Source organism: Meriones unguiculatus, chromosome 1 (genome assembly GCF_030254825.1).
Source record: "Meriones unguiculatus strain TT.TT164.6M chromosome 1, Bangor_MerUng_6.1, whole genome shotgun sequence".
Lineage (NCBI taxonomy): Eukaryota > Metazoa > Chordata > Mammalia > Rodentia > Muridae > Meriones > Meriones unguiculatus.
This window is the reverse complement of record NC_083349.1, coordinates 144125507-144148435: the sequence shown is the minus strand read 5'-3', so window position 1 is coordinate 144148435 and position 22929 is coordinate 144125507. Positions and strand designations below refer to the sequence as shown.

Genomic DNA, 22929 nt, shown 5'->3' with positions numbered 1-22929 from the left:
GCGTGTAGCTCTTTAACAAAGGAAAAGTAGACTGGCAGAGGCAGGCAGGTCCCCACTACACAGCGAGTTGAGTTGAGTGCCAGGCCCCTGTCCATGAGACTCTTCAAAGCAAAGTGAAAGGAACGGGTTCCTGATAGATGCAGAATCAGCAGCATGTGGTATAAAAACCAGGTGAATGTTCTAGGGCTGGAAAATGTACTCAGTAGACTTAATAAAACGGAGGTCAGGATTATGGAATTGAAAATAGCCTAGAAAAGTATGAAAAGGGTGAGCAAAATGACTCAGCATGTACACCCATACCCACATACAAGCATGCATACATCACACACACTAACATGGCGAGAAAGAACTTCATAACATCTCATAAGACGCCAGGTGTGGTGACACACGCCTGTACACCCCAGCACTCAGGGAGGCAGAGATCTCTGAGTTCCAGACCAGCCTGGTCTACAAAGGGAGCTCCAGGACAGCCAGGGCTACACAGAGAAACCCAGACTTGAAAAACGAAAAAGAAAAAGAAAATATCTTTGAGACATTGCAATAGACAGTGTGAGACCAAGGAACTTGATGCTAGAAGAGAAACCAGACAGGGCGGAGGTGGAGTTGCTGGTGGCTGCTGTTTGGAGGTAGCCAGGACTCCTGGCTGAGAAATTATTTTGTTCTCTGAGCTGGGGTCTACGATAATTAATGGTGAGCATCACCTCGACCGCAGGGTGCTCAGATCCTCTCGGAGACAAACTTGGGAGTTTCTGGATTGAGGTGGGAAGGCTGACGCATCATAAGTGTGGGCAGCACCAGTCCATGGGCTGAAGTTTCAGACAAAAGGGAGAAAGGCCACGAGCCAGTGGCGGCCTCTCTGCTGCCTGACGGTGGGCACAGTGTGGCTGACTGCCTCCGGCTCTGCCGCCAGGCCTCACTGCCATGATGGACAGCCCCCTCCGACTGTTAGCCAGAATAGACGCCTCTTCCTTTAAGCTGCTTGGTGGTTTGGTTTGGTTTTCAAGATGGGGTTTCTCCGTGTAGCCTTGGCTGTCCTGGAACGCACAGAGATCCGCCTGCCTCTGCCTCCCTGGGTGCTGGGATTACAGGCGTGCGCCATCGTGCCAGGCTAAATTGCTTCTTTTTTCTTTTTAAGACTCGTTTTTGTGTGTCTCCTTGTTTTGCCTACAGGTTTATCTGTGCACCACTGTGTCCAGTGCACACACAGGCCAGAAGAGGCTGTCATGGCTGCTGGGACTGGGTTTCTGGGTGGTTGTGAGCTGCCCTGAGAGTTCTGGGAACTGAACCCAGGTCCTCTCCAAGAACAAGAGGCCCTGCTAAGGGCTTGGCCATCTCTGCAGTCTCCTAAGTTGCTTCTTATCAAATATTCTGGTGACGGCAGCAAGGGCATAGCTAAGACGGGCTCATGTGGCCCTGGTTGACCACTGATCCTTCTGCCCCCGTTTCTAAGTACTGGAATTTCAGACAAATGCCACCAGCCTGGCCCACTACAACACTTCATCAAAACTGTACAGCTTACTTCCGAACAACAACGAAGCAAGAGTTTTAAAAGCACAGTGCTTCTGTGGAGGTCCAAGGGCTACTTGTAGACTTCGGTTCCCCCTTCTGCCATGGGACTCTGGAGGCCAAATTCGGCTCAGGAAGCCTCCTGGCCTCTTCACCTGCTGAGCTACCTCAACCGCCCTGAACAGACGGAACATTTTCAGATTTGAACTGTCCAGGCAACATGGAGCCAATTGTGTTGTTCCTAGATCAGACTTGGCACTCATTTTTTAACTTCTGATTTTTCGAGACAATGTTTCTCTCTGTGTAACAGCCCTGGCTGTGCTGGACTCCCTTTTGCAAACCAGGCTGCCCTCAAACTCACCTCAGAGAGCCACCTGCCTCTGTCTAATCCTGAGTGCAGGGATGAAAGGTATGTACCTATATCCAGCCACAGCATTATCAGTTTTGTGAGCCGTTGTGTAGACAACACTAGGACTGTTTTTTTGTTTGTTTGTTTGTTTGTTTGTTTTACCTCCAGAGACAGGATTTCTCTCTGTGTGTAGCCTTAGCTGTCCTCTACTCACTCTGTAGCCCAGGCTGGCCAGAAGTCACAGAGATCTATCTGCCTGCCTCTGCCTCCTGAGTGCTGGGATTACAGGCGAGTGCCATGCAACCTAGCAATACTTGGACTCTTGAACACATATTTTTCCTTCTGATGGAGATGCCCAGGAAGGCAGTGGATACAGCCTCATCAGATCCTCCTCCATGTGTCCACCTCTCCTGAACTTCCATTATTTTACTTCAGCAGCGAGTGCCAGCTCTGTGGAGGTAGTCAACCTGCCTTCCTTTTCCTCTCGTGGTATGGACAGCTGAACCCAGAGCTTTGGGCACTGTCGAGCCACTCCCCGAGCCCGTCACTGGGGCATTCTAGCCAGGCGCTCATTGAGGGATAGTCCTAGTCTTCCTACCACCTTTGAAAAAAAAAAAAAAAGCATATTTGTTTTATGTATATGAGGGCTCCGTCTGCTTGAATGCCTGCACACCAGGGCACCAGATCCCAGTATAACTGGTTATGAGCTGCCGGGAATTGAACCCGAGTCCTCTGGCAGTGCAGCCAGTGCTCTTAGCTGCTGAGCCGTCTCTGCAGTTGCCCCCCTCCATGCCAAATGAGCGTGTCCACTGTTCAATCTGATTTTATTGAAAAGGAAACATACAAAAATCATGTACAAAAAAAATTAACCAAACATGTACAGAAAATTCATTCCAGTATATCTACAGCAGTGCATGTACAGTATCTTACAGGCTGGGCCGTCCCTCCCCGCTCCCAGACTCCTCCCGCTTCTGAGACTTCCCTCCCTCCCTGACTCCCCAAGGTCCTCCCCAGCGCTTTGCCCTGGAGACTAAGGCTGGGGTGGCTTCTGCCAGTCTCTCCCACCCCCCAAATGAATGCCAGTGATCACACGTGCTCTCTCTAAACCTATGCAATGGGATGGATGGGGGCTGGGGGGGTGGTCCCGGGCAGAGCACAGGATTCACAGTCTGGACCCCTCCTGGACACCCCGAGATGAAGGTGAGGCAGGCACCGGCTGCTGCCCGCCGGTGGCTCAGGGAAGATGGCCGGGCACTGGGTGAGGAGGCCGTCACATGGCCCCCATTCTCTGGCTCCAGGAGGCTAGTGGTCAGGTTTGGCTCATATGCTCTTCACAGGCCCCCTCCCCGAGAGGAGGGGGGGAAGCACCAGGGGCCCGAGGCCAGGCCTAAAGTGAAGGCGCACTGGGGACCCCCCCAGCGCCCCCCTGCAGCTGGAACGGGCAGCCAGCACCAGCAGCCTTTCCTGAGATGGTGGTGGGCGGCAGAGGCGGACAGCCCCCTCGGTCACCATGAGTCCGTCAGCCCTCCCTCCCCTGGCTTTCGGGAGGCCAGGGTCCCCCGAGTCCGTATCTCCGTCAGTGCACCCAGGCTGCCCGGCTCCAGTGGCTTTCCCTTGCCCACCCCTGGGACAGGCAAGGCTGGCAGTCCAGTATGCTACATGGTGCAGAAGAAGTCCCCCGCGCTGGCCAGGGTGTCAGGAGGCGGAGGGATCCTGCCCCCCGAGTCTCCGACGTCCCCAGGGCGGGTGTAGGCACCTAGTTGGGCTCCATTTCCGGGGCTCCGTGATCCCTGGGTAAGGGGAGGAGTCCCATGAAGAGATTGTACATGGCCCTCCAGGGTGATGGGCGATGTCGATGCTGCTCTTCTTGTCTCTGGAGAGAGAGAGAGAAGGGGAAATCAGCTTGGACCAGCAGGCAGTTCGTGGGGGGCGCTAAAGGTGTGGATCGGGATTGGTTCCAAAACTCGGTGCAACCCTCTTACCAGCCTCCCACTCTCCAGGGCACACTCTCCCAGGACAGGAGGGAAAGGCTAGCCTGGGAATCCACTGGGCAAATCACAGGGCTCTGACGGGTGGGCTGAAATGCAGCCCGTTCAAGGTGAGAGACTGGCCTGGTGGCTCACACACCCAATCTTAGCACCTTCACTAAATTTGTGCTAAAAGGGCAGGCTCCTACCTGGAAAAACCAAATCAACCAAACAAAAGGCTGGGGGACAGGGGAGGGAGCAATGAATGGGCCCGCAGCCGTGACTCTAAACCAAGCCAGGGGGAGAACTAAGAACAGCATGGCATCCCGGCAAGACGGAGAGAAGGTGCAACTTGGCACTGCCGGCTTCTGGGAAACCCTTGTTTGCGCCCTGGTGGCAGAAATGGGATGATATAGCTTCTAGAATCCCTCTGTGATGGCACAGGCCTGTAATCCCAGTGGCCCAGGAGGCTGAGGCAGGAGGGCAGAAAGTTCAAGGCCATGTGGAGAATGTGGTAAGAGCCAGCTTCTAGCCTGGCACGGTGGCACAAGCCTACGATCCCAGCACTCTGGGAGGCAGAGGCAGGTGGATCTCTGTGAGTTTGAGGCCAGCCTGATCTACAAAGGCAAGTCCAGGATAGCCAGGGCTACCCAGAGAAACCCTGTCTTGAAAAATAAACAAAACAAAACAGAAGGAAAAGAAAAGAAAAAAGAAAAAATAAAAAGGAAAAGGAAAAAGGTGCTTTTGGTTGCAGAGAACACAACTCCCTTCAGAAATGTCAGACTAACGGCCTGAGCAGTACATGCCCAGAACTAGCCCAGGCCTCCCTGTGGCTGGCGGCGGGGGATGGGAGCCACCTTGAGCTTCTATCTAGTCAGCCAGTAAGGGGGAGCACGGAGCACTCAGCATCCACCCCGAGGCAGCAGCACACGGGCCAAGCCAGGGACTGGCTTCTCTTGGAAGAGAGGAAAAAAGAATAATGGCAGAGCATGCATCCTGCTAAGCCACACCTCCTGCCAGCCGCTGGGGGGGTCGGGGAAGGAAAAAAAAAAGCCCACATCTTTAGTCCCTGCACTTGGGAGGCAGAGGCAGGGGGAAACCTCTGGGTTCCAGGACGGAGAAACCATATCTTGCAAATCCAAAAGGAAAAAGAAAAAGAAAACTTTTGTTTTTTGAGACATGATCCTCTGCCTGAGCGTTCTTAACCACGAAGCCCCTTTCACTTACATATGTGTGTCACATTCATCTGTGTGTTCGAGGCACACGTGGAGGGCAGAGAACACTGCGGGACTAGACGCTGGCCTTCCACTACCGGGGTCCTGGGGCTCGAACTCAGCTCGTCAGTTTTGGTGGCAAGCGTCTTTATTCTCTGAGCCCTCTCAAAAAGCCCTTTCCTCTTTATTTTTGAGACAGGGTTTCACTAGCTTGTCCAGGCTGGCTTTGAACTTTCTTTCTACCCCCCTCCCCCCTTCCCTGAGGAAGCGGGGATTACAGGAAGCTGCCACCAGGCCTCTCTCGCCTCTGTCTCTAGGATGTGCCCAGTGGTAACCAATGAAGGGGATGGAGGACTTCGGGAAGCCATAGTCAGCGCCAGAGCCAGGATGGGAGCGAAAACACACCGCCGCTGGCCGCAAGTGAGCGGGCGCACAGAGCACCTGCTGGGAGGCCTTCCCTTCACCAGGAGGTAGGGGACAAGGCCGGGGAGCAGAGCCGGGGGTCTGCCCCCACCCGACATTAGTGGGCTCCTCTCTCTCTCCCTCGCTCTCTCGGCAAACAATGCAAGGGCCATGTGCAGCGTGCACAGCGCCGAGGGGCGGGAGCGGAGGTCCGGGGGTTCCCCGGCGGGCTGCGAGCGAGGGGGACCGCGCGGCGGGCCTGGCCCGGGGCGGGGCGGGCGCGGAGCCGCCGGCGGGGGGCGCTGCCGGCTCGGCTCGGCGGGGGCGGGCGGGGCGGGCGCGGCGCTGCTGACTCACCGGCTATAAATAGCCCGGGATATAGGAGCCGCCGCGCAGAGCACCACCCTCAGTACCCGCGACCGCGCGCCGGCAGCGGCGTCCCCGACCCCGCCGAGGGCTCCGGCCCGGCCCGGGCCCGCCGCGGCCGCCCGCGCCCCCGCACACTCCCGCCGGCCTGTCCCCGCCGCGACCTCGCGGGGCGGCAGCTGCGGCACATCTGGCGGGCGGGCGCCCCCTCCCACCTGCCGCCCCGCACTCACCCGCCGCTCGTACTGCTCGTTGAGGTCGTCCGCCATCCGCCGCAGCTGGGCCCCGATCTCCCGGGCCCACTCCTCCTCCTCCCCGCGCACTCCCGGGGCGGCCTGGGTGGGGCCTCCCGCCAGGGCCTCCGGGGCGCTGGGCACGGGCGACTCGAGGTGCTGCTGCGCCGGGGACAGTAAGGGCTGAGGACCTGCAGGGGGAAAGGGGCGTGGTCACCTCCCGCCCGGGCAGCCCGGAGGCTGCTGGCGGCCCAGCCCGCCTCTGCGCTCGGCCATAGCCGCGTCTTTTCCCAACTCCTCTCCCAGGGCCCTAGGAAAGGGTCTTGAGGAAGTGACTCTGGGATCACCGGGACAGCCAGTTGCCCTCTAACGCTCACATCAGTGTGGAAGTCCCTCAACTTATCCGACCTAAGTACCCCCTACTCTAATACAGGGCCAAATACGATCTGCTCTGTTTGAGAGACAGGAAAACCGAGGCCTCGCGCGGAGAAGTGGCCAAGGTCACACGGGGATACGGCCGCTGACCCCACCCAGTCACTATTCGCAGGTCTCCAGCTCACTCCTGCCCAACCACAGCGAGGCCACACCCCCGGATGTGGCATTGGCCTGATGACCAGAAGGCTAGACCTGGGCTAACCCAAGAGGGCTGGGGTTGTGTGCGTGTGCGTGTGTGTGTGTGTGTGTGAGTGTGTGCGCGCGGCAGGGGTACTGGGGTAGGTGAGCCGTTCTGCCCCACCCCCTCTGGCGCTCACCCTGGCCCCTCCGTCCTGTCACATCAGGCCCTGGGCCTCAGTTTCCATTATCTCTGAATCTCGTACTGAGACGCAGAGAAAGTTGGAAAGTTTTTCTCTCTTTTAACCCCTGGGCTCAGGAGGCTGCCCGAGGGGGTCGGGGGAGGGCGGAAGGGAGGCCCAGATGGTCGTAGCCTGTAGCCGGGCACCACAGGGTTAACCCATCAGGCAGGGGACCTTTAACCCTTCACTCCCTGAGCCTCACCCGCTCCCGGAGGGGGACTTTCCCAACACAATGGCCCCTCCCCCTCTCTCCTTCCTCCCCGGGGACTGCAGTCTAGCCCTGCCAGGGCCAAAGAGATTCAAATAAAAGGGAAAGGCCTCTGACCCCTCCCCAAAGTCCCGAGGTGACAGTCCTCCCACTGGCCACACTCCTTCCCACTGCAATCCTGGCGGGGGGGGGGCGGGGGGCGCCCGGGGCCAGGGCTGGGGGAGGGGAGCTGAGAAACAGCTGTTGCCCGAGGCCCGGGAAGGGACGTGGGCTGCAACTCGGGGGACTGCAGTGGGATTCCAGGAGGGACTTCCCGCTCGACCCGGCCCCTCCAGCCCCGTCTCCCACTCGGCCTTCCTGCTTCTCGCTACACAAAGACCACACTGGCCACACCCTCCCGGTGGCCCCACTCCGCTCCGCTCGCGCCTCGGCTTCCCCGGGCGCGGGGCGGGCACTCACCGTCCGGGCGCGGGGCGCGGGGCCGGCTGCGGTGACCCCCAGGCCAGCGGGGGACCCCCAGGGCGGCGGTGACGGCGGGCGGGGCGGCGGGGGCGCAGAGGTAGGCGGCCGGCAGCAGGGCGGGGGCAGCGGGCAGGCCGGGCTCGCAGAGGCCGCAGGACACGGCGGAGGGCACCAGGCGGCCGAGCGGGAAGGGGCGCGGGCTGTCGCGGGCCAGGCCCTCTACGGGCTCCGGAGAGCTGCCCTCCTGGCGTGCGCGGGCCATGGCGCTCCCTGGAGCCTGCGGGACACGCGGGAGGTCAGCGGGGGCCGCGGGACCCCACCCTGCAGAGCCCCGGGTCCCGGAGTGTGGGGGGGACCCCGGGGCAAGCGAGTCCGGGACGCACGCCCAGGGGCGCCCGGGACGGGGGCGCACGCACTGCGCCCGGGGCTTGAGGCGAAGCCCAGCGGGCCAGCTGCCGAAGACTCGGGGCTGCGGCCAGGACAACTTTCCCAGCGGAGCGCGGCGCAGCTCGGGCGTGTGCGGGGCTCCCGGGACACTCGGGACAGTCCCGGGACGGCCCGTGCGTGTGCGTGCGGTGGGGAGACAACTGACACCAGACAACTTGCAGAAGTGGCCAACTTGATCTCCCCTCCCCCAGGCCCCGCGAGCTGGCCCACGCAGACGCGCGCGCACGGCCACGCAGAGCCTTCTCCAGCCCCCCGCACACACGCACCCCCGTCTCAGCCCCGCAGCCCGCAAGCCCGCGCTCACCATCACAGCCGTCACACACAGAAGCACAGCGGACAGGACTGGAACAGGTTCCCTCTGCACACGGACGCACACCCCCAAACAACGAGACACCCCTACCACACCTCAGCGCACACCCACCATCCCGACACACACCTGAGTGCCCCCCCCCAGCTCTGAGCTCCCGGGACACTACAGCCACACTCAGCCACGGATCCAGCAGCCAGCTCCCTCACACGTGGGGCAGCGACACGGAGAGGCAGCAGCCGCAGCTGGGAGAAGCCATCAGTCTAGCCAACTGTCAGCCCCCAAACACACACACACATACAGCAGCACACACACCTAAAGCAGAGGCAGACAACACTGGCCTCACGTGACTGGTATAAACACTACACAGAGAGAGAGCCACATGACACAGATGAGCCACGGTTCCCAGTGACAAGCCCCTCCAGACCCCCCACACGCGCGCACACACGCGCACACACACACACACACACACACACACACACACAGGTTGACCTGCACTGCCTAGATCCTCCCCACTAGAGCCCTCATTCCCTAGTGCAGAGACAGCCTTGTGCCCCTGGTCACTCAGAAGTCACCCGGGGAGCAAGCAGGCACTGGGTGGCACCCCATCCCAAAAGCTGCGTGCAGCAGACGCATGTCTTGGAGACACCCAGAGACAGCGGGCGCGCGCAGACACACACACACACACACACACACACACACAGGCACACTCTGGCGAGACCCCTGCACAGCAACACATCTCGCTCCAGCGACACACAAGCACAGCTCAAGTGCCCCGTCGCCAGCACCGCCAGGCGGGCGACAGAGCCCCCCCGCCACCCCTCAGGAGCACGAGCACACAACTCTGGTTTGGGGGGGCGGCCGCCCGCGTCCGTCTCCCGCCAGGTGCACCCCACCCCGCGGGCGTGCAGGACTCACGCAGACTCCCCTCCGGGTGACGAACGCCAACATCTCGGCGGAGGGGCACCGACTCAGGAGCCAGACGCGAGCGCACACACCCGGGCGAGGCACCTGCAGATCCCCAGCCCCGCGCGCGCGGTCCCCGCCGCCCTCCGCTGTCACAGCGCCCCGCCACCGCCACGCCGCCACGTGCGCCCGCCCCGCCCGCCCAGCGCGCGCGGGGCCAATAACCGGCTGTTGCTGGGGCGCAGCCCCCGCCCGCGGGAGCCGCAGCCTCCGCCGCCCCCTGTCGCCGCCCCCGGCGGGCGCGCGCCCTGGGTGTGGCCGATCCGCGGGGCCACCCCCCCCCACCCCGACCCTCCCGCCGCGGGACTCGGGGGACCCGAGCGAGCCCGGGGCCACGCTCCTCCCCGGCCTCACTGGCCACCAGGGGGCGCGGGCGAGCCCGAACCCCATTGTTTGTAAACAAACCCGCCAGACCGCTGCGGCACCTGTGCGCCCAGACCGGGCGCCCCGGGTCCCACAGGCTCCCTTCCCGCCCGGCCGGCCCCGCCGCGGCCCCGGGGATGGAAGAAGCTGGGACCCGGGTTGCGGGAGCGCACGGCGACCACCCTCTCCGCCCGGGCACCCCTCACCTCCTCCAGGGAGCCCTCCCGGCCTGGCTGCTCGCGAGCAGCGTCGGCGTCCGGGACGCGCACTCACCCCGGGGGCATGAACCGGCCGGAGGAGGGAGGGGACGGGGCGACGGGCTGCTGCCTTCCGGAGGGCGCGCCCGCCGAGCGGCTCCCGCCGCCGCCGCTCTGACCGCGGTGTCTGCTGCCGCCGCCGCTGCTGCTGGCGCGTCGGCGTCCGCGTCGGGATCAGCGTCCTGCCCGGTCGCCGCAGTCCTCGCCGCCTCCCGGGCGTCCCGCTCGCATGTGGCTCCGAGCCGCGACTCCGGCCGCCGGGCAGATCCCCGGGCCCGCGCACTCGGCGGCCGCCCCGCCCCGCCCCGCCCCGCCCCGCCCCTCGCTGGCTCCCACGCCCCGCCCCCGCGTGACGCCGGGGCCCCGCCCGCGGCCGGGGACAAGTCGGGGCTTGCAGGCGGCCGCCGCGCCCCCTGCCTCCGCGCGCGGGGCTTTCCCTGCGGCCGAGGGGCGGGGCGGGCCCGCGGGAGGAGCGCGCGCGGGCACACCGCGGGATCCGCACCCACACCGAGGAGCGCTCTGTCTGACCCACCGTGGCTGCCCCAGCCACGGCCGACTGAGCCGCGGGACGCACAGACTCAGAAACCCGGCCAGAGGCCCAGATGCACACCCGGGACCCGGGCCTGGGAACACCCCCCCAGACACCCAGCTTCACCCCCTTCCTGGCTCCCGGGGACACACACGGCCGGCCACAGCCCACGCATAAGTTGTGCAGACAAGGTTGAAGCAGGCTCAGACTCACAAACCGTGTCCCCAGGTGCCCAGGACAAACACCACACTCAAGCTGACTTTCTCAGAACAACTTTCTAAAACACACACACACACACACACAGGAATCCAAACGGCACTCCCTCCCGGACTAACACCCGCAGAAGCTGGCAACGCACACTCTAGCGAGATTGCTCTAGCTGGATCGGAAAGTGGCCCCCCAAAACAGACAAGCAGATACAGAAGACACTGACCCCTGACCTGTGCTCACAACGTCACTCCTGTGACAGGGTCCCGCTGAGGGTCCACGGTGGGGCACGCTCGCTCAGACGTGCACACCTGGCCAGGAGTCCAACCGATCTGGCACTGGTCTCTCGGGGCGTGGGGAGGAAGCTACCATGAGCTCCTGGCACCGACATGCCCGGGCAGCCCCCTGCACCCTATTTCATCCTGTCTGCTGTTTCTGTTCCCTTTCCCTTCTCTCTAACTGTCCTTTTCCTCCCCGTGTGAAAGTGACCTTTTCTCCCCCGCAAGCCTGGGACAGCGCTCTCTGGCACCAGGCGGACCTTTTGCGCCTCACCCTAACTCGGTCACCCTACCAAGCAGATGACTCACCTGTCGGTGCCCAGCCCTGGGCTGGCTGAGAAAGGATGCCACACAGGCCTAAAACACACCTGTAAAACATGGCGGCTTACACCTGTTTCCCCAGCACTTCAGGAGGATGAAGCAGGGGGATGCCTGCCAGGTGAGAGTCGGCCTGAGCTTTGCGGTGAGTCCCAGGCCACCTTTGGGCACAGAAAGAGACCTTTGTCAAAAAGCGAAGCAGATGCTGGAGTGACAGCTCGTCAGATAAGAGTGCTCACTGCTCATCAGAGGACCTAAGTCATGTCCCCCACACCCACCTCAGGCGGACACCACAGCTGCTCACTCCGGCTCCCCAGAATCTGATGCGTCTGGCCTGCTCAGACACCCACATTTGTGCACACATACTCTCACACACAATACACATAAATGAAAATAAAATAACCGCCCGGCATGGTGGTGCACACCTTTAATGCCAGGACTCCAGAGGCAGAAGCAGGCGGATCCCTGTTAGTTCAAGGCCAGGCTGGTCTAGTAAAGCCAGTTCAGGGCAGCAAGGGCCACACAGGGAAAGCCTGTCTCGAAAAACCAAACCAGCCAATCAAAACCCCCAGATCTGGACAATGTGCAGACAGCAGTGCATTCAGCCACAAATAGGTAATAGGGAAGTTTTCGTCCAACACCCCTCTCTCCTCTAGGCTCGGGATCTGTGCAGAAGACGTGGGAAAATTGTGAGGGCCAGGGGTGGTGGATGACTCCAAGGAAAGTGTCTTCCACCCACACAGGCTCAGAACAACAAATCCCAGCATTGAGGTCGGACCCAGAGTCCTGCTCCGGGGAGGGGAAATCCGTTCTCTGCAGCTGAGGGTCACTGCACATTGGGGCCACACTCTAGGGCAGGCCTCATGACCTGGTCAACACGGAACAGACCAAAAGCCAGGTCCTGTGGCACAGGCCTGTAACCCCAGCACTCCAGAGGCAGAAACAGGAGGAGCTCTGTGAGTTCGAGGCCAGCCTGGTATACAGAGAAATCCTTGTTGTTTGTTGAAAAAACAACAACCCCCCCAAAAAAAACAAAAACAAAAACAAAAAAATGAACTCTATCTTTTTTATGTAGTAGTTCAGTTTTGGTTTGTTTTGTTGTTTTCTTGTTTTGTTTTTTTTTTTTGTTTTGTTTTGTTTTGGTTTTTTTTGGTCTTGTTTTGATTTTTGGCTTTTGGGTTTTGTTTTTCTGAGAGAGAGAGAGAAAGAGTATGAAGTTGGGTGGGTAGGGAGGTGGGAAGGATCTGGGAGAAACTGGGGGAGGGGAAGAAGATGATCATATTGTATGAAAAGAATAATAAAGAAGAAGAAGAGATAAAAAATAGCTAGGCCTGGTGGCAAACACCTTCAATCCCAGGACCTGAGGCAGAGGCAGGAAGATTTCTGTGAATTTGAATGTATATAGCATCTTCTAGCCAGAAGGCTACGTGGAGAAAGTCTGAGAATAGTAACAACCTATGTGTGGGGGGAGGAAAAAAACAACAACTACAACAAAAAGAGGGAAAGGCGGGGGGATCTACAACATGACCTTCCCAGGCCTAGGAACTTCGCAGGAAACTAGCTCTCCTAAGAAGCCAGGGTCAGGATCTCACAAAGCATCTTCCTATTTTGAATATCTGAGACATCTAAAAGATGGCTGTTAGACCCATCCCCCTTCCCTCCTGCTTCATTCTTTCTCCCAAAGATTTTTGGTTTGGTACTTGGTCTACGGCAGGGCGCAGGGCACGGGCAATGCTGCGCCAATCGCCAATCGTTTATGACTAGATGCCTTGACCCTAACACCCTCACCGCACCAACTTATACTGCAAGGCGTCGGTAAACATTCATAGGCAGTGATGTGCGTGCTTCTGGGGACAAGAGGCTCAATGGGTCTGGGTGTACCGAGTGTACCTGACCCCAGCAGTGGGGCTCAAAGCCCAGGCCTGCATGGGAGCCCGTGTTTCCAAAACAAAGAGAACACCTGCATGGCAGACATGAGGCCCTGGGGACCATCCCCAGGACCGCACATACACAAAAGTAATTCATTAGTGAAAACGAAACCCGACCCGGATGTGCTGGGGATACGCTCAGTTGGTAGAGGGCTTGCCTAGCACGCATAACGCCCTGGTTCCGTCCTTAGCGCAGCACAGAACCAGACATGGTGGCGCACACCTGTAGCCCAGTCCTTGTGGGGCTGACTCCGGAGGCTCTGGCCACTGACGGCTACACAGGGACTTAGAGTCAGGTCTAGGATATGCCCCCCAAAAAATAGCAAACCACACTGAATGCATGGTAGATGCAAAAGTGTAATTCCTTTTTCCCCCTGAGACAAGGTTTACTCTGTATAGCCCTGGCTGTCCCGGAACTCACTCTGTAGAACTGGCTGGCCTCGAACTCAGAGATCCTTCTACCTCTGCCTCCCCAGAGCTGGGATTAAAGGCGTGTGTCATCACCGCCAAACTGTAAACTAGTATTTCTGAGTGTAGGTCAAGTCCCGAGGTACCAGCGTAGGCCTGCTTTCCAGTTATGAAATGAGATGGTTCTCAGAAGTCATTAACGCAGCCTCTGACACGAACGCCTAATCAGTATTTGCTCTTGTCATTAGGAGGACTAATTAGGAGCAATGTTTGCTCAGGGCCTCTCAGGGAAGTGTCTGAGAGGGGACAGGCTCCTGCCTCCTGCCTCCTGCCCGTAGTTGGGCCTGGGCCCCTCCGTCACCATGCAGGTGACCAGACTGAAGGGATTAAATCTGAAACAGGCCAGGTCTTAAAGCATCTCCAATGTCCACCATGCTGTCACCCCAAACTCAAAGGCCAAGAGCCATCATAATAAAGCAAAGCACAAAAGCTCAGCCTGGCGGTTCAGGCCTGTCATCCCAGCTCTCCTGGAGGGTGAGGCAGGAGGATGGGAAGACCAGCAATTTACTGATGTCCCAAAATTAAAAAAAAAGTGAAACGAAGGCTTCCACTGAGGCCATCAAGATAGCTGGGTAGAGACGGGCAGTGGTGGCACATGCTTTCAATCCCAGCACTCAGGAGACAGAGGCAGGCGGATCCCTGTGAGTTCAAGTACAGCCTGGCCTACAGAATGAGTTCCAGGACAGCCAAGGCTACACAGAGAAACCCTGTCTCAAACAAACATACAAACAAACAAAAAAACCAGATTGCTAATCAGGTAGAGATTTGGATTAAATTCCTGGGACCCACATCATAGAAAGTGAGATAGGATTTCCCTGTAGCCTTGGCAGTCCTGGACTCACTTTGTAGACAAAGCTGGCCTCAAACAATCCGCCTGCCTCTGCCTCCCTGAATGCCGGATTAAAGGTGTGAGCCACCATGTCCACTCTAAATTAACGTTTAAAACAAGCAGTAGAGCCCTTACCTGGCCTTGTTCAGGGTGTGTGCAGAGGAGGAGGTGAAGTCCAATGAGAATGCACAAGAGACCTTGGATTCCAACCTGAGCACCACAGATAAGGAAGAGAGGGCCTCTACCATAAAATAATATGGAATGCTGAGGATTGGGGCTGAAAGTGTGCCCATAGGTCAAAGGCTGATTTTTGTTTTTGATGATATGGGGTCTCATGTGATTCCAAAGTGCCCCTTGAATGTCCTATGTAGCTAAATTTCTAATCCTCTGGCTTCTGTCTCTCAAGTGCTTGGATTATAGTTTTGAGACACCTTCCAGAGTAAGGGCTGTGTGTGTGTGTGTGTGTGTGTGTGTGTGTGTGCATATGTGGAGGCCAGAAGTCAGTGTTCAGTGTCTTCTTCTTATTCTTCTTCTTCATCTTCTAGACAGGGCCTTTCTATATAGCCCTGGCTATCCTGGAATTTGCTGTGTAGACCAGGCTGGCCTCGAACTCACCGAGACCCACTTGTCTCTGTCCCCAAGTGCTGAGATTAAAGGTGTGCTTCATTGCTGCCTGGCTGTTCACATTGTTAAAGACAAGGTCTCTCACTGATCCTGAAGCTCACATATTGGCTATCCTAGCTGGCTAGTGACCCCAGGGTCCTACTGTCTCTGCCTCCCAACGCTGGACTTAAAGGCCCACACCACAATACCCAGCTTTTTACGTAAGTGTTGGGACTGAACTCAGGTCTCGTGCTTAGGTGGCAAGTACGTTACCCACTGAACCATCTCCCCAGCTCCCAAGGACTATGTTTCAATACCCCTTCGCTCAGGGCAGCAGTTCTCAACCTGTGGGTCATGACCCCTTTCTCAGGGGTCGCATATCAGCGCTCCTGCTTATATTTACATTACAGTTCCTAACAGTAGCAAAATCACAGTCAGGAAGAAGCAAGGCAATGAAATAACTTTACGGTTGGGGTCAGCACATGAGGCACTTGTGGGCTGGGAGCCACTGTTTTAGGGTGACAGGGATTGAGTACAGGCTGCACCGTCCTTTCGTTTTTGTAAGATCATCTTCCTGTGTCCTATAGGACTCCTAGATTTAAAACTTTGCCCAAAATATAAGTAAGTAAATAAATAAGTGAGACTTTCTACCTAATTCCTGAAAGCTTCTTCCTCAGAGAGAGAGGTTCTGAAACTTGAAGCAGTCGTAGAGGAGAGACAGAGGAAAACCAGAGGTGCCCACACAGAGGGAGGGAAAGCGTCCCAAGTCACAGGAGTAGAGGGTCCCTAAGAGACCAAATGGAAAGAAATAAGGGAGGGGTTGCCGGGCAGTAGGGCACACGCTTTTAATCCCAGTGCTCAGGAGGCAGGGGCAGGTGGAGCTCTGTGAGTTTAAGGCCAGCCTGGTTTACAGAGAGAGTTCCAAGAGTCAGGGCTACACAGAAAGACCTTATTTAGCAAAACCAAAGAGACAGAGATAGAGACAGAGAGAGAAGTAGGGGTAGAGTGGCTGGGCAGAGGGTCAGGCTAGACTTAGCTTCTCCTCAGCTCCACAGACATTTAGGATTGAATAATATTTTGTTGTGGCACATTGTAATATGCTTAGTAACATCTCTCTTCAGCTCACAGGCTGCCACAGAACCTCAGACAATGAGGCGGAATGTTCCCTGGAGCTGGCATGGCTCAGTGGTAGTGTCCCTGCCTAGAATCCCCCAGTGAGAGGCTGGGGATGTAGCTCAGTGGTAGAGCCCCTGCCTAGAATCCCCCAGTGAGGGGCTGGGGATGTAGCTCAGTGGTAGAGCCCCTGCCTAGAATCCCCCAGTGAGGGGCTGGGGATGTAGCTCAGTGGTAGAGCCCTTGCCTAGAATCCCCCAGTGAGGGGCTGGGGATGTAGCTCAGTGGTAGAGCCCCTGCCTAGAATCCCCCAGTGAGGGGCTGGGAGTGTAGAACTCCTGCCTAGTATCTCCCAGTGAGGGGCTGAGGTGTGGTAGAGCCCCTGCCTAGAATCTCCCAGTGAGGGGCTGAGGTGTGGTAGAGCCCCTGCCTAGAATCCCTTAGTGAAGGTCTGGGGGTGTGGCTCAGTGGTAGGGCCCCTGTCAAGAATCCCCCAGTGAGTCGAACTGAAATATTACTGCAGCCCCTAGTGCACATCTGTATTCAACACTGAGGAGCTAAGACAAAAAGCTCAGAAGTTCAAGGCTGGCTGGGTCCTCATACCCTCCTTTGTGTTTTGCTGGGGAGTGGAAAGTCTAGTCTATCAGACATCTTCTGGATCCTTGATGTCTGACTGGACATCTTGCTACTCCAGCACTTATTATTATTGCTTGTTTATTTGGCTTTTATTTTTCTGAGATAGGGTCTCACTCTGTCATGCAGGCTTCAGGCCAGCCTTGAACTTGCCTCAATCCTTCTGCTTCAGCCTTTTAAGCACTGGCACGACAACACTGAGCCACTATGCCTACATTTTTTTTTAATGTGCATTAGTGTTTTGCCTGCAAGTGTGTCTGTGTGAGAGCATCTGATCTCACAAGCAGGAGTAACAGCCCGTCATGAGCTGCCATGTGGGTGCTGTAACTGTACCCAGGTCCTCTGGAAGAGCAGCCAGAGCTTTTCACAGCGGAGCCATCTCTCCAGCCCCCATGCCCGGCTTTTTACATTATTTGTCTTCTTTGAGAAAGAGGCTCATTGTGTAGCCCAGGCTGGCCACGAACTTGAGACAATCTTTATGCCCTAGCCTCCCGAATACTGTGACTGCAGGCATGCTCCCCCAGACCCCTTGGGAACCTCCGTGGGGCAGCGGGTAAGACCCCAGACTCTGAGGCCAGCTTCCCAAGTGACCTGGCAGAGCACCTCTCCCTCCCACCTTTCTTTCAACATCTTCTCCTCAGAACCAAACCTCTGGAGACTTTGACTTGGAGTGCTTCGCAGCAACCTGTTGAAGACTGTAGTTCCAGCAGCCACGTGTACCCCATGAGAGGCTGGCTCCAAAAGTCAGGTGTCAGGGCTGGGGTGTAGTTCTGTCGTAGTGTCTGCTAAGCATTTACGAGGCTCTGTGCCCAGTCTCAAGCTCCCCATAAGACTGGAGGTGGTGGTGCAGGCTTGAAGGAGGAGGGTCAGAAGTTCAAGGTCATCTTGGGCTATGTAGCTAGTTCTAGGCCACTCTGGGCTACATGAGGAGACCCTGTCTCAAAACATTTTTTTTTTAATAAAATAAAGAAACCAATGTCAGCTAGGCATGGCTCTTCACCCTGTCATCCCAGCACTCAAGAGGTTGAGGCAGGAGAATTGCTCCAAGTCAGAGGCCAGTCTTGCGTTATGTGAAACTTTGTTTCAAGAGTAAAGTTGAACAAGCCTGATGCGACAGTGAAGGTTCTTTAATCCCAGCACTCAGGAGGCAGAGGTGGGCCAATCTCTGAGTTTGAGGGCAGCCTGGTCTGCAAAGTGGGGTTCACTACGTAGTGAGCCTCTGTCTCACAAAAACAAACAAGATCATAAAAATAAAAATAGGAAAAGCAGTTGTCGGTTCAGCTTGGAGGAGATATACATCCCAGCACCTGAGGCACTGAGGCTGGAGGATTGTTGTGAGTTGGAGGCCAGCACGGACTGCATAATGAGACCCTGTCTAAAATATAAAAATGAAAAAAAATAAAAATAAAAAGCAAGAAACTGCAGCCCAGGAGTTGGGAAGGACTTAACTTTCCACCGAAGGGCCCTGGTCCCGATAGGGAGCGCCGTCCTAGGTCCCCACGCGGGGCCAGGATGCACGGGGCGGCGGGGCGTCCTGGCGTCCGCAGGGTCCGGGCCGCGCGTGTGAAGGTTACAGCTCCGCGCGGGGCGGGGGCCGCGCTGTTGCTGGGGTCTGCGGGGCCTGCCTGCGCCCGCGCCCTGCCTCCATCTCGGCCAGCCAGTGAGCGGTACCCGCCGCCGTTGCCAGGGGAAACTCGCCGCCGCGTTACCCAGCAACAAGCCTGGCCCAACCAGGCGCGAGGAGCCCCCAGGCCCCGCCCGCCGCTGCCCATCGCGTGCCCAATGCCAGGCGGGCAGAGCCGGCCCGGCTCCCGGAGACGGCGAGCGCTCTCATTGGCCGCCGCCGAAGTCCTCCCGGATCTGGGGGAGCCCTCGGTGCAGGGCGGGGGTGCGGGGGAGTCGGGCCCCGGGGAGCCGCGGGCTGCGCGGCCCGCCAGCTCTGTGGCCGGTTGGGGTACGACCTCAGCTCTTCCTGCTGCCCCGCACCTTTGCAGGGGAAGGATGTGCGAGGAGGAGTGGGGGTGGGGGATGTGCAGGGCGCCCCCGCCCCCACTGCGGGAACTTCCGCCGAGTTGGTCTTGGGAAGATAGCGGCTAAGTGTCCCGGTCCAACGAGAGACCTTTGCACAGTGACCCCACGAAGGCAGGGAGCGGCTCTACCCACGCCCTTGGCAGAACTCGGGGTCCTGGCAGTGGAAAGCAAGCTGGAAGTCTTTCCGGAAAAGAAGCCCAGGGCGGCCTCGCAGAGACTGTGGCGCGCCAGATAGGAGGTGATGGTGGCTTGTCAGCTCGGCACTCCAGAGGCTGACACAGGAGTGCTAGGAGTTTGAGGCTATCCTGGGCTACACAGCAAAACTCTCAAAAACAGAAAGGCACACCCCTCCCCCCCAACACCGACAATGCACTTAGCTATGTCCGCAGTCATAAAGACAAGAACAGCACCGGGCATGGTGGCTCATGTCCTTATCCCAGCTCTTTGGGGCAGAGGCAGAGGCTGAGGCAGGAGCATCTCTGTTCAAGGCCAGCGTGGCCTGCACACAGAGTGACGGGTCAGCCAGACTGCCATATTGGGATCCCTTTCTCAAAACCCAAACCAAACAACCCAATGAAAAAAAAATCAAGGACAGGAGCCGGAAATGGTGGTGCTCACCCATTGTCCCAGTCCTTGGAAAGTGGGGGCAGGAGGATCAAAGATTCGAGGCCAGCATGGCTGCGCCGGTCAGGGATAGCCTGGGCTAAAAACAAGCCTATAATCCCTTCTCCAGGGAGTGGGGCCCAGGAGACAAGGTGCTGAGTCTCCTTCAAAGGAAGCCAGGCTAGACAGAAGGAAGGCTCCGTTCACAGGGGCGTGTCAGGTTCCGCCCACAGCACCTCATCCCTGCCGTACCAGAGGAAGGTGGAGCCAGGAGGGTCATGAGTTCAAGGGTATCTCCAGCTACGTGAGACCTAATGGAGAAACTTGGAGGTGCCTGTGAAAGAGGAGCCAGGCATGCCTGAATTCGCCTTTGAAAGTGAGGACGCACAGGTCACGGAGAAGCGGGCTTTTGGGAAACAGAGCCTATAATGCCTATAAATCGCAGCGGAATTCATCATATTGGTGCTGACGGATGTGTCTCCCTACCCCCAGGTCACCAGACTCTCAGGCCTCTCATTCGTCCATTTGGGCACGTGCCCACCCTCAAGGCCAGGCACAGCCCTCTCTTCTCTCCAGGAAGCACTTGCTCCCAGGGTCCAGCTGGCTGATTTCCCAGAGCGGGTGCCTACTGCGCACTCCTAACACTCGTCCACGCAGGCCACGGAACACCAGGAACCCTGCAGGCTTCGCCCCTAAACACGTCAGAGAGAGAATCGAGCCTGGGGAGAAGTGGGGTGGGGAAGCGGGAGTGGGGATGGGGGTGGAGGTGGGGGAGGGGTGGCACACGCCTGTAATCCCAGCACTCCGGAGGCAGAGGCAGGCAGGGCTCTGAGTTGGAGGCCAGCCTGGTCTACAGAGTGAGTTCTAGGACACCAGGGGCTCCACAGAGAAACCCTGTCTTAAAAAACTGAAAAAGGTGTGTGTGTGTGTGTGTGTGTGTAGAATGTGGGGAGCACCTTGCACCTTGGGGTACTCCAGCCCTTAGAAATGAATGGATGTGGTGGCTCATGCCTGTAACACCCAGGATGCTGCGGTAGGAGGACCGCTAAGAGTTCCAGGCCATACACAGAGAAACCCTGTCTGCCTAAACCGAGAGAGAGAGAGAGAGAAGAAAGAAAAGAAGGAAAGAAAGAAAGAAAGAGAGAGAGAGAGAGAGAGAAAGAAAGAAAGAAAGAAAGAAAGAAAGAAAGAAGGAAGGAAGGAAAAAGAAAGAAAGATTAAAGGTCAGACTGGGCTTAAAGAGTGAGACACTGTTTTCATAAAAACGTAAATAAGCAGAGCTCAGTTAAAGAAGCTGAGGCAGGAGGATAGAAAGTTTGCTGTGTGAATGGACTACAGAGTGACTTCAAGGCCAGCCTGGGTGACTTAGTGACAATCTGTCCCCGGATAGTAACTCTGTCTTCAAAAACAAAACCAAAAAAGGTGTGGAGGTCGTTTCGTGGAGGATCCCGGAGTCGGTGAGCAGGGCTCTGGCCGACGCTGATAAATAAATAAATAATCCAAGCGGCCAGGGAGCGCAGACCCCAGGCCTAGAGGGTCCGGAGGTCCGCCACCCCGGACGCAGGGCTGGGATCCCCGGTCCCGGTCCCGGGACGCGTTCCCCAGTGACTCGGGAGGCCAGGCCCCGCGGTGCCCACCCCGGGCACGCTCCAGACCCCGCTCCGTCCCCCGAGCCAGGTGCGGCCGCCCCTTCCCGGGCACCTGGGGGAGGGTCGGAGACCAGGATTACTCAGCCTCCAGAATGAGGCGATGACATCATCCTTGGGGGGGTTGACTAATGGCCGCACTGGGGGGAGGCGGGGAAGTTTACCCGGTAACAGCGGCAGCCGCTAGGCCACGCCCCCAGGAAGTGCAGGGAGGCGGAGGAACTGCTCACAGACACACAACCGCGCGTCCTCCCTGCATCCCTCCCCCAGCGCCCCACGTGCACTTAGCTCCCAGGGACTAGGGCAGGGATGATGTGCATGTTCGTGTCAGGGACGGTTTCCTCTAGGCGTGTGTCCAGTGTGCTAGGGAGCTGTCCTATAAAAGTGATCGTGTCAGGGGGTCAGTGTGTCAGTGTGATGGTTCCCGTCGGCCCGCTAAGTATGGTGGTAGGTGTGTGGCCGGCTGCTGGGACAAACAGTTGAAGTCTTGGCGATTATGGGATGCCCTCCTGTGACAAGTGTGCAGATACAGGCAGCATCGAGCTGGCATGTGTCAGTGCAACGGTGCCTGTGTGGGGTTGTGACACTGGAATTGTGTCACAGCCACGTGTGTGTGCGGGAAGGCTGTGGATGTGTTGTATCCCTGGACTGACGTCAGTGTGGTTGTGTCTGACGGCGTCTGCCAGGCCAGCCACCAGCAGGATGGTGCGTGTGGCATAGCCGTGGTGTGTTTGCGCGCGACCCACGCCACTAAGCACACACGTATCACCTACCCAGGTGCCACCGTGGTTATGTCCCTGGGGCGTGCCCGCAGGTTGGGTTGCGTGTCCCTGGGACTGTACACACATTGTTGAGGGTCCCCCTCTTTTGTGTGGCTGTGACAGTGTGGGTGGGGGCGATGGCCGTGCCACTGTTACTTGTGACAAGGCCACTGTGTATCTGTGGCGGTGTGCGTGGACTGCGCATCGCCTCACTGACCTCAAAAAGCTGTGTAGTGCTGACCATGTGTGTCTGTGCATGCCTGTGTGTGTTGCCGTGTTTGTGTATATATTCATGTATGTGCATGAATACTGTGTACATATGCGTGTGTGTGCGCAGGTCTGTGTGTGTGCACATGTGCATTTATACGCTTGTGGGTACGTGTGCATCTGTTTGTGTGTGTGTCTATGTGTGTATCTGTGGTGCATGTGCGTGCACGTGTGTGTCCCGGGCGGTCTCTGTGTGGGTGCCACCGCGGAGGGGAACTCCGCGTGCCCGCGGGACATGGCGCGCGCCGCCGCGCCCGCGTCGGCGGCTTCCTGGGTGTGGGAAGGTGCGCGTGTCTCCAGGCCTCCCGGCCGAGCACGGCGGCGCGGCGCGCTGATTGGCCGCGGCCCCGCCAGTCAGGAGCGCCGGAGTCCTGCGGTAATTCGGTAACTTGGTAACTGGCCCGCGCCAGGGCTGGGGGCTGGGCGTGCCCCGCCGAGCGCGGCCCGCCCTCCGCCCCACGCGCCGCCCGGGCCTGCCTCGGTTTCCCTGCCCGTCCTCCCGCCGCCGGGCCCCGGACTCGCCGACTCGCTCGCTGCCCGGGGCCGCCGCTCGCCTGCCCTGGCCCCCGCGGGCTGCAGGCCGCAGCGCCCGTTCGGGCAGACTCCGGGAAGGACCTCGCCCGGGGTCCAGGCCGGGGCGTTATCGCTCGGGCCAGGCGAGCCGGCGGCCCCGCGGCTTCCGGAGGCGCCCGGGCGAGATGAGCTCACTGCAAGTTGGCCAGGATTTCATCAGCTTCCTCCGCCTGAGTTGCCCCCGCGTGGGCCCGCGTCGCCGCTCCGCCGTGCGCCTGCTGCCCCCTGGCGGCCAGCGGAGGAGGCGCCGGCCTGACCACACGGCGGTCCTCGCCGCAGCCCGGGACCTCTGGCCCTGCAT

At 58.5% G+C, this 22929-nt stretch overlaps 3 protein-coding genes across 7 annotated transcripts in view; 1 reads left to right on the top strand and 2 right to left on the bottom strand.

Annotated features, from left to right (window-relative positions):
- Positions 1 to 2662: 2662 nt before the first annotated feature.
- On the bottom strand, positions 2663 to 11059 carry Bbc3 (BCL2 binding component 3). Of its 5 annotated transcripts, none has more exons than XM_060368088.1 (4): positions 10811 to 11059; positions 7499 to 7778; positions 6038 to 6228; positions 2663 to 3728 (listed from the first exon to the last, which is right to left on the bottom strand). In XM_060368088.1, exons 2-4 carry the CDS (start codon positions 7761 to 7763, stop codon positions 3612 to 3614), a joined length of 573 nt encoding a protein of 190 aa, XP_060224071.1. In that variant the 5' UTR covers positions 7764 to 7778; positions 10811 to 11059; the 3' UTR covers positions 2663 to 3611. The 5 variants fall into 5 exon arrangements, with proteins under 5 accessions (XP_060224071.1, XP_021513353.1, XP_060224078.1 ...); XM_021657678.2 differs by lacking the exon at positions 10811 to 11059 and adding an exon at positions 9858 to 9986; XM_060368095.1 differs by lacking the exon at positions 10811 to 11059 and adding an exon at positions 9791 to 9897.
- The window catches only part of Ccdc9 (coiled-coil domain containing 9), a 35920-nt gene continuing 18397 nt past the window's right edge, over positions 5407 to 22929 (top strand). Inside the window, exon 1 of the mRNA XM_060368035.1 lies at positions 5407 to 5506. The gene's annotated coding sequence lies outside the window, so the exon portion shown is untranslated. The remainder of the gene's footprint in view (positions 5507 to 22929) is intronic.
- Positions 9572 to 22929, bottom strand: LOC132653231 (collagen alpha-1(I) chain-like). The gene is made up of 7 exons (XM_060381232.1): positions 22764 to 22929; positions 22225 to 22670; positions 20904 to 21082; positions 18197 to 18733; positions 11245 to 11334; positions 9873 to 10464; positions 9572 to 9817 (listed from the first exon to the last, which is right to left on the bottom strand). Exons 1-7 carry the CDS (start codon positions 22927 to 22929, stop codon positions 9572 to 9574), a joined length of 2256 nt encoding a protein of 751 aa, XP_060237215.1.

Bases quoted from the DNA above. Each gene is read 5' to 3' on its own strand.
- LOC132653231 (XM_060381232.1), bottom strand. From the start codon at position 22,929: ATGCAGGGCCAGAGGTCCCGGGCTGCGGCGAGGACCGCCGTGTGGTCA. The intron at 10,465-11,244 runs GTAAGCCGCCAT...GGGTGTTCCCAG, and splicing joins GAAGTGCTGGGGAAACAGGT to GCCCGGGTCCCGGGTGTGCA. The intron at 9,818-9,872 runs GTTCATGCCCCC...GCTCGCGAGCAG, and splicing joins TCCCCTCCCTCCTCCGGCCG to CCAGGCCGGGAGGGCTCCCT.
- Bbc3 (XM_060368081.1), bottom strand. From the start codon at position 9,206: ATGTTGGCGTTCGTCACCCGGAGGGGAGTCTGC. The intron at 7,779-9,173 runs GTGAGTCCTGCA...CGTGTCCCGCAG, and splicing joins TCACCCGGAGGGGAGTCTGC to GCTCCAGGGAGCGCCATGGC. The intron at 6,229-7,498 runs GTGAGTGCCCGC...TTCCCCCTGCAG, and splicing joins CCGCGCCCCGCGCCCGGACG to GTCCTCAGCCCTTACTGTCC.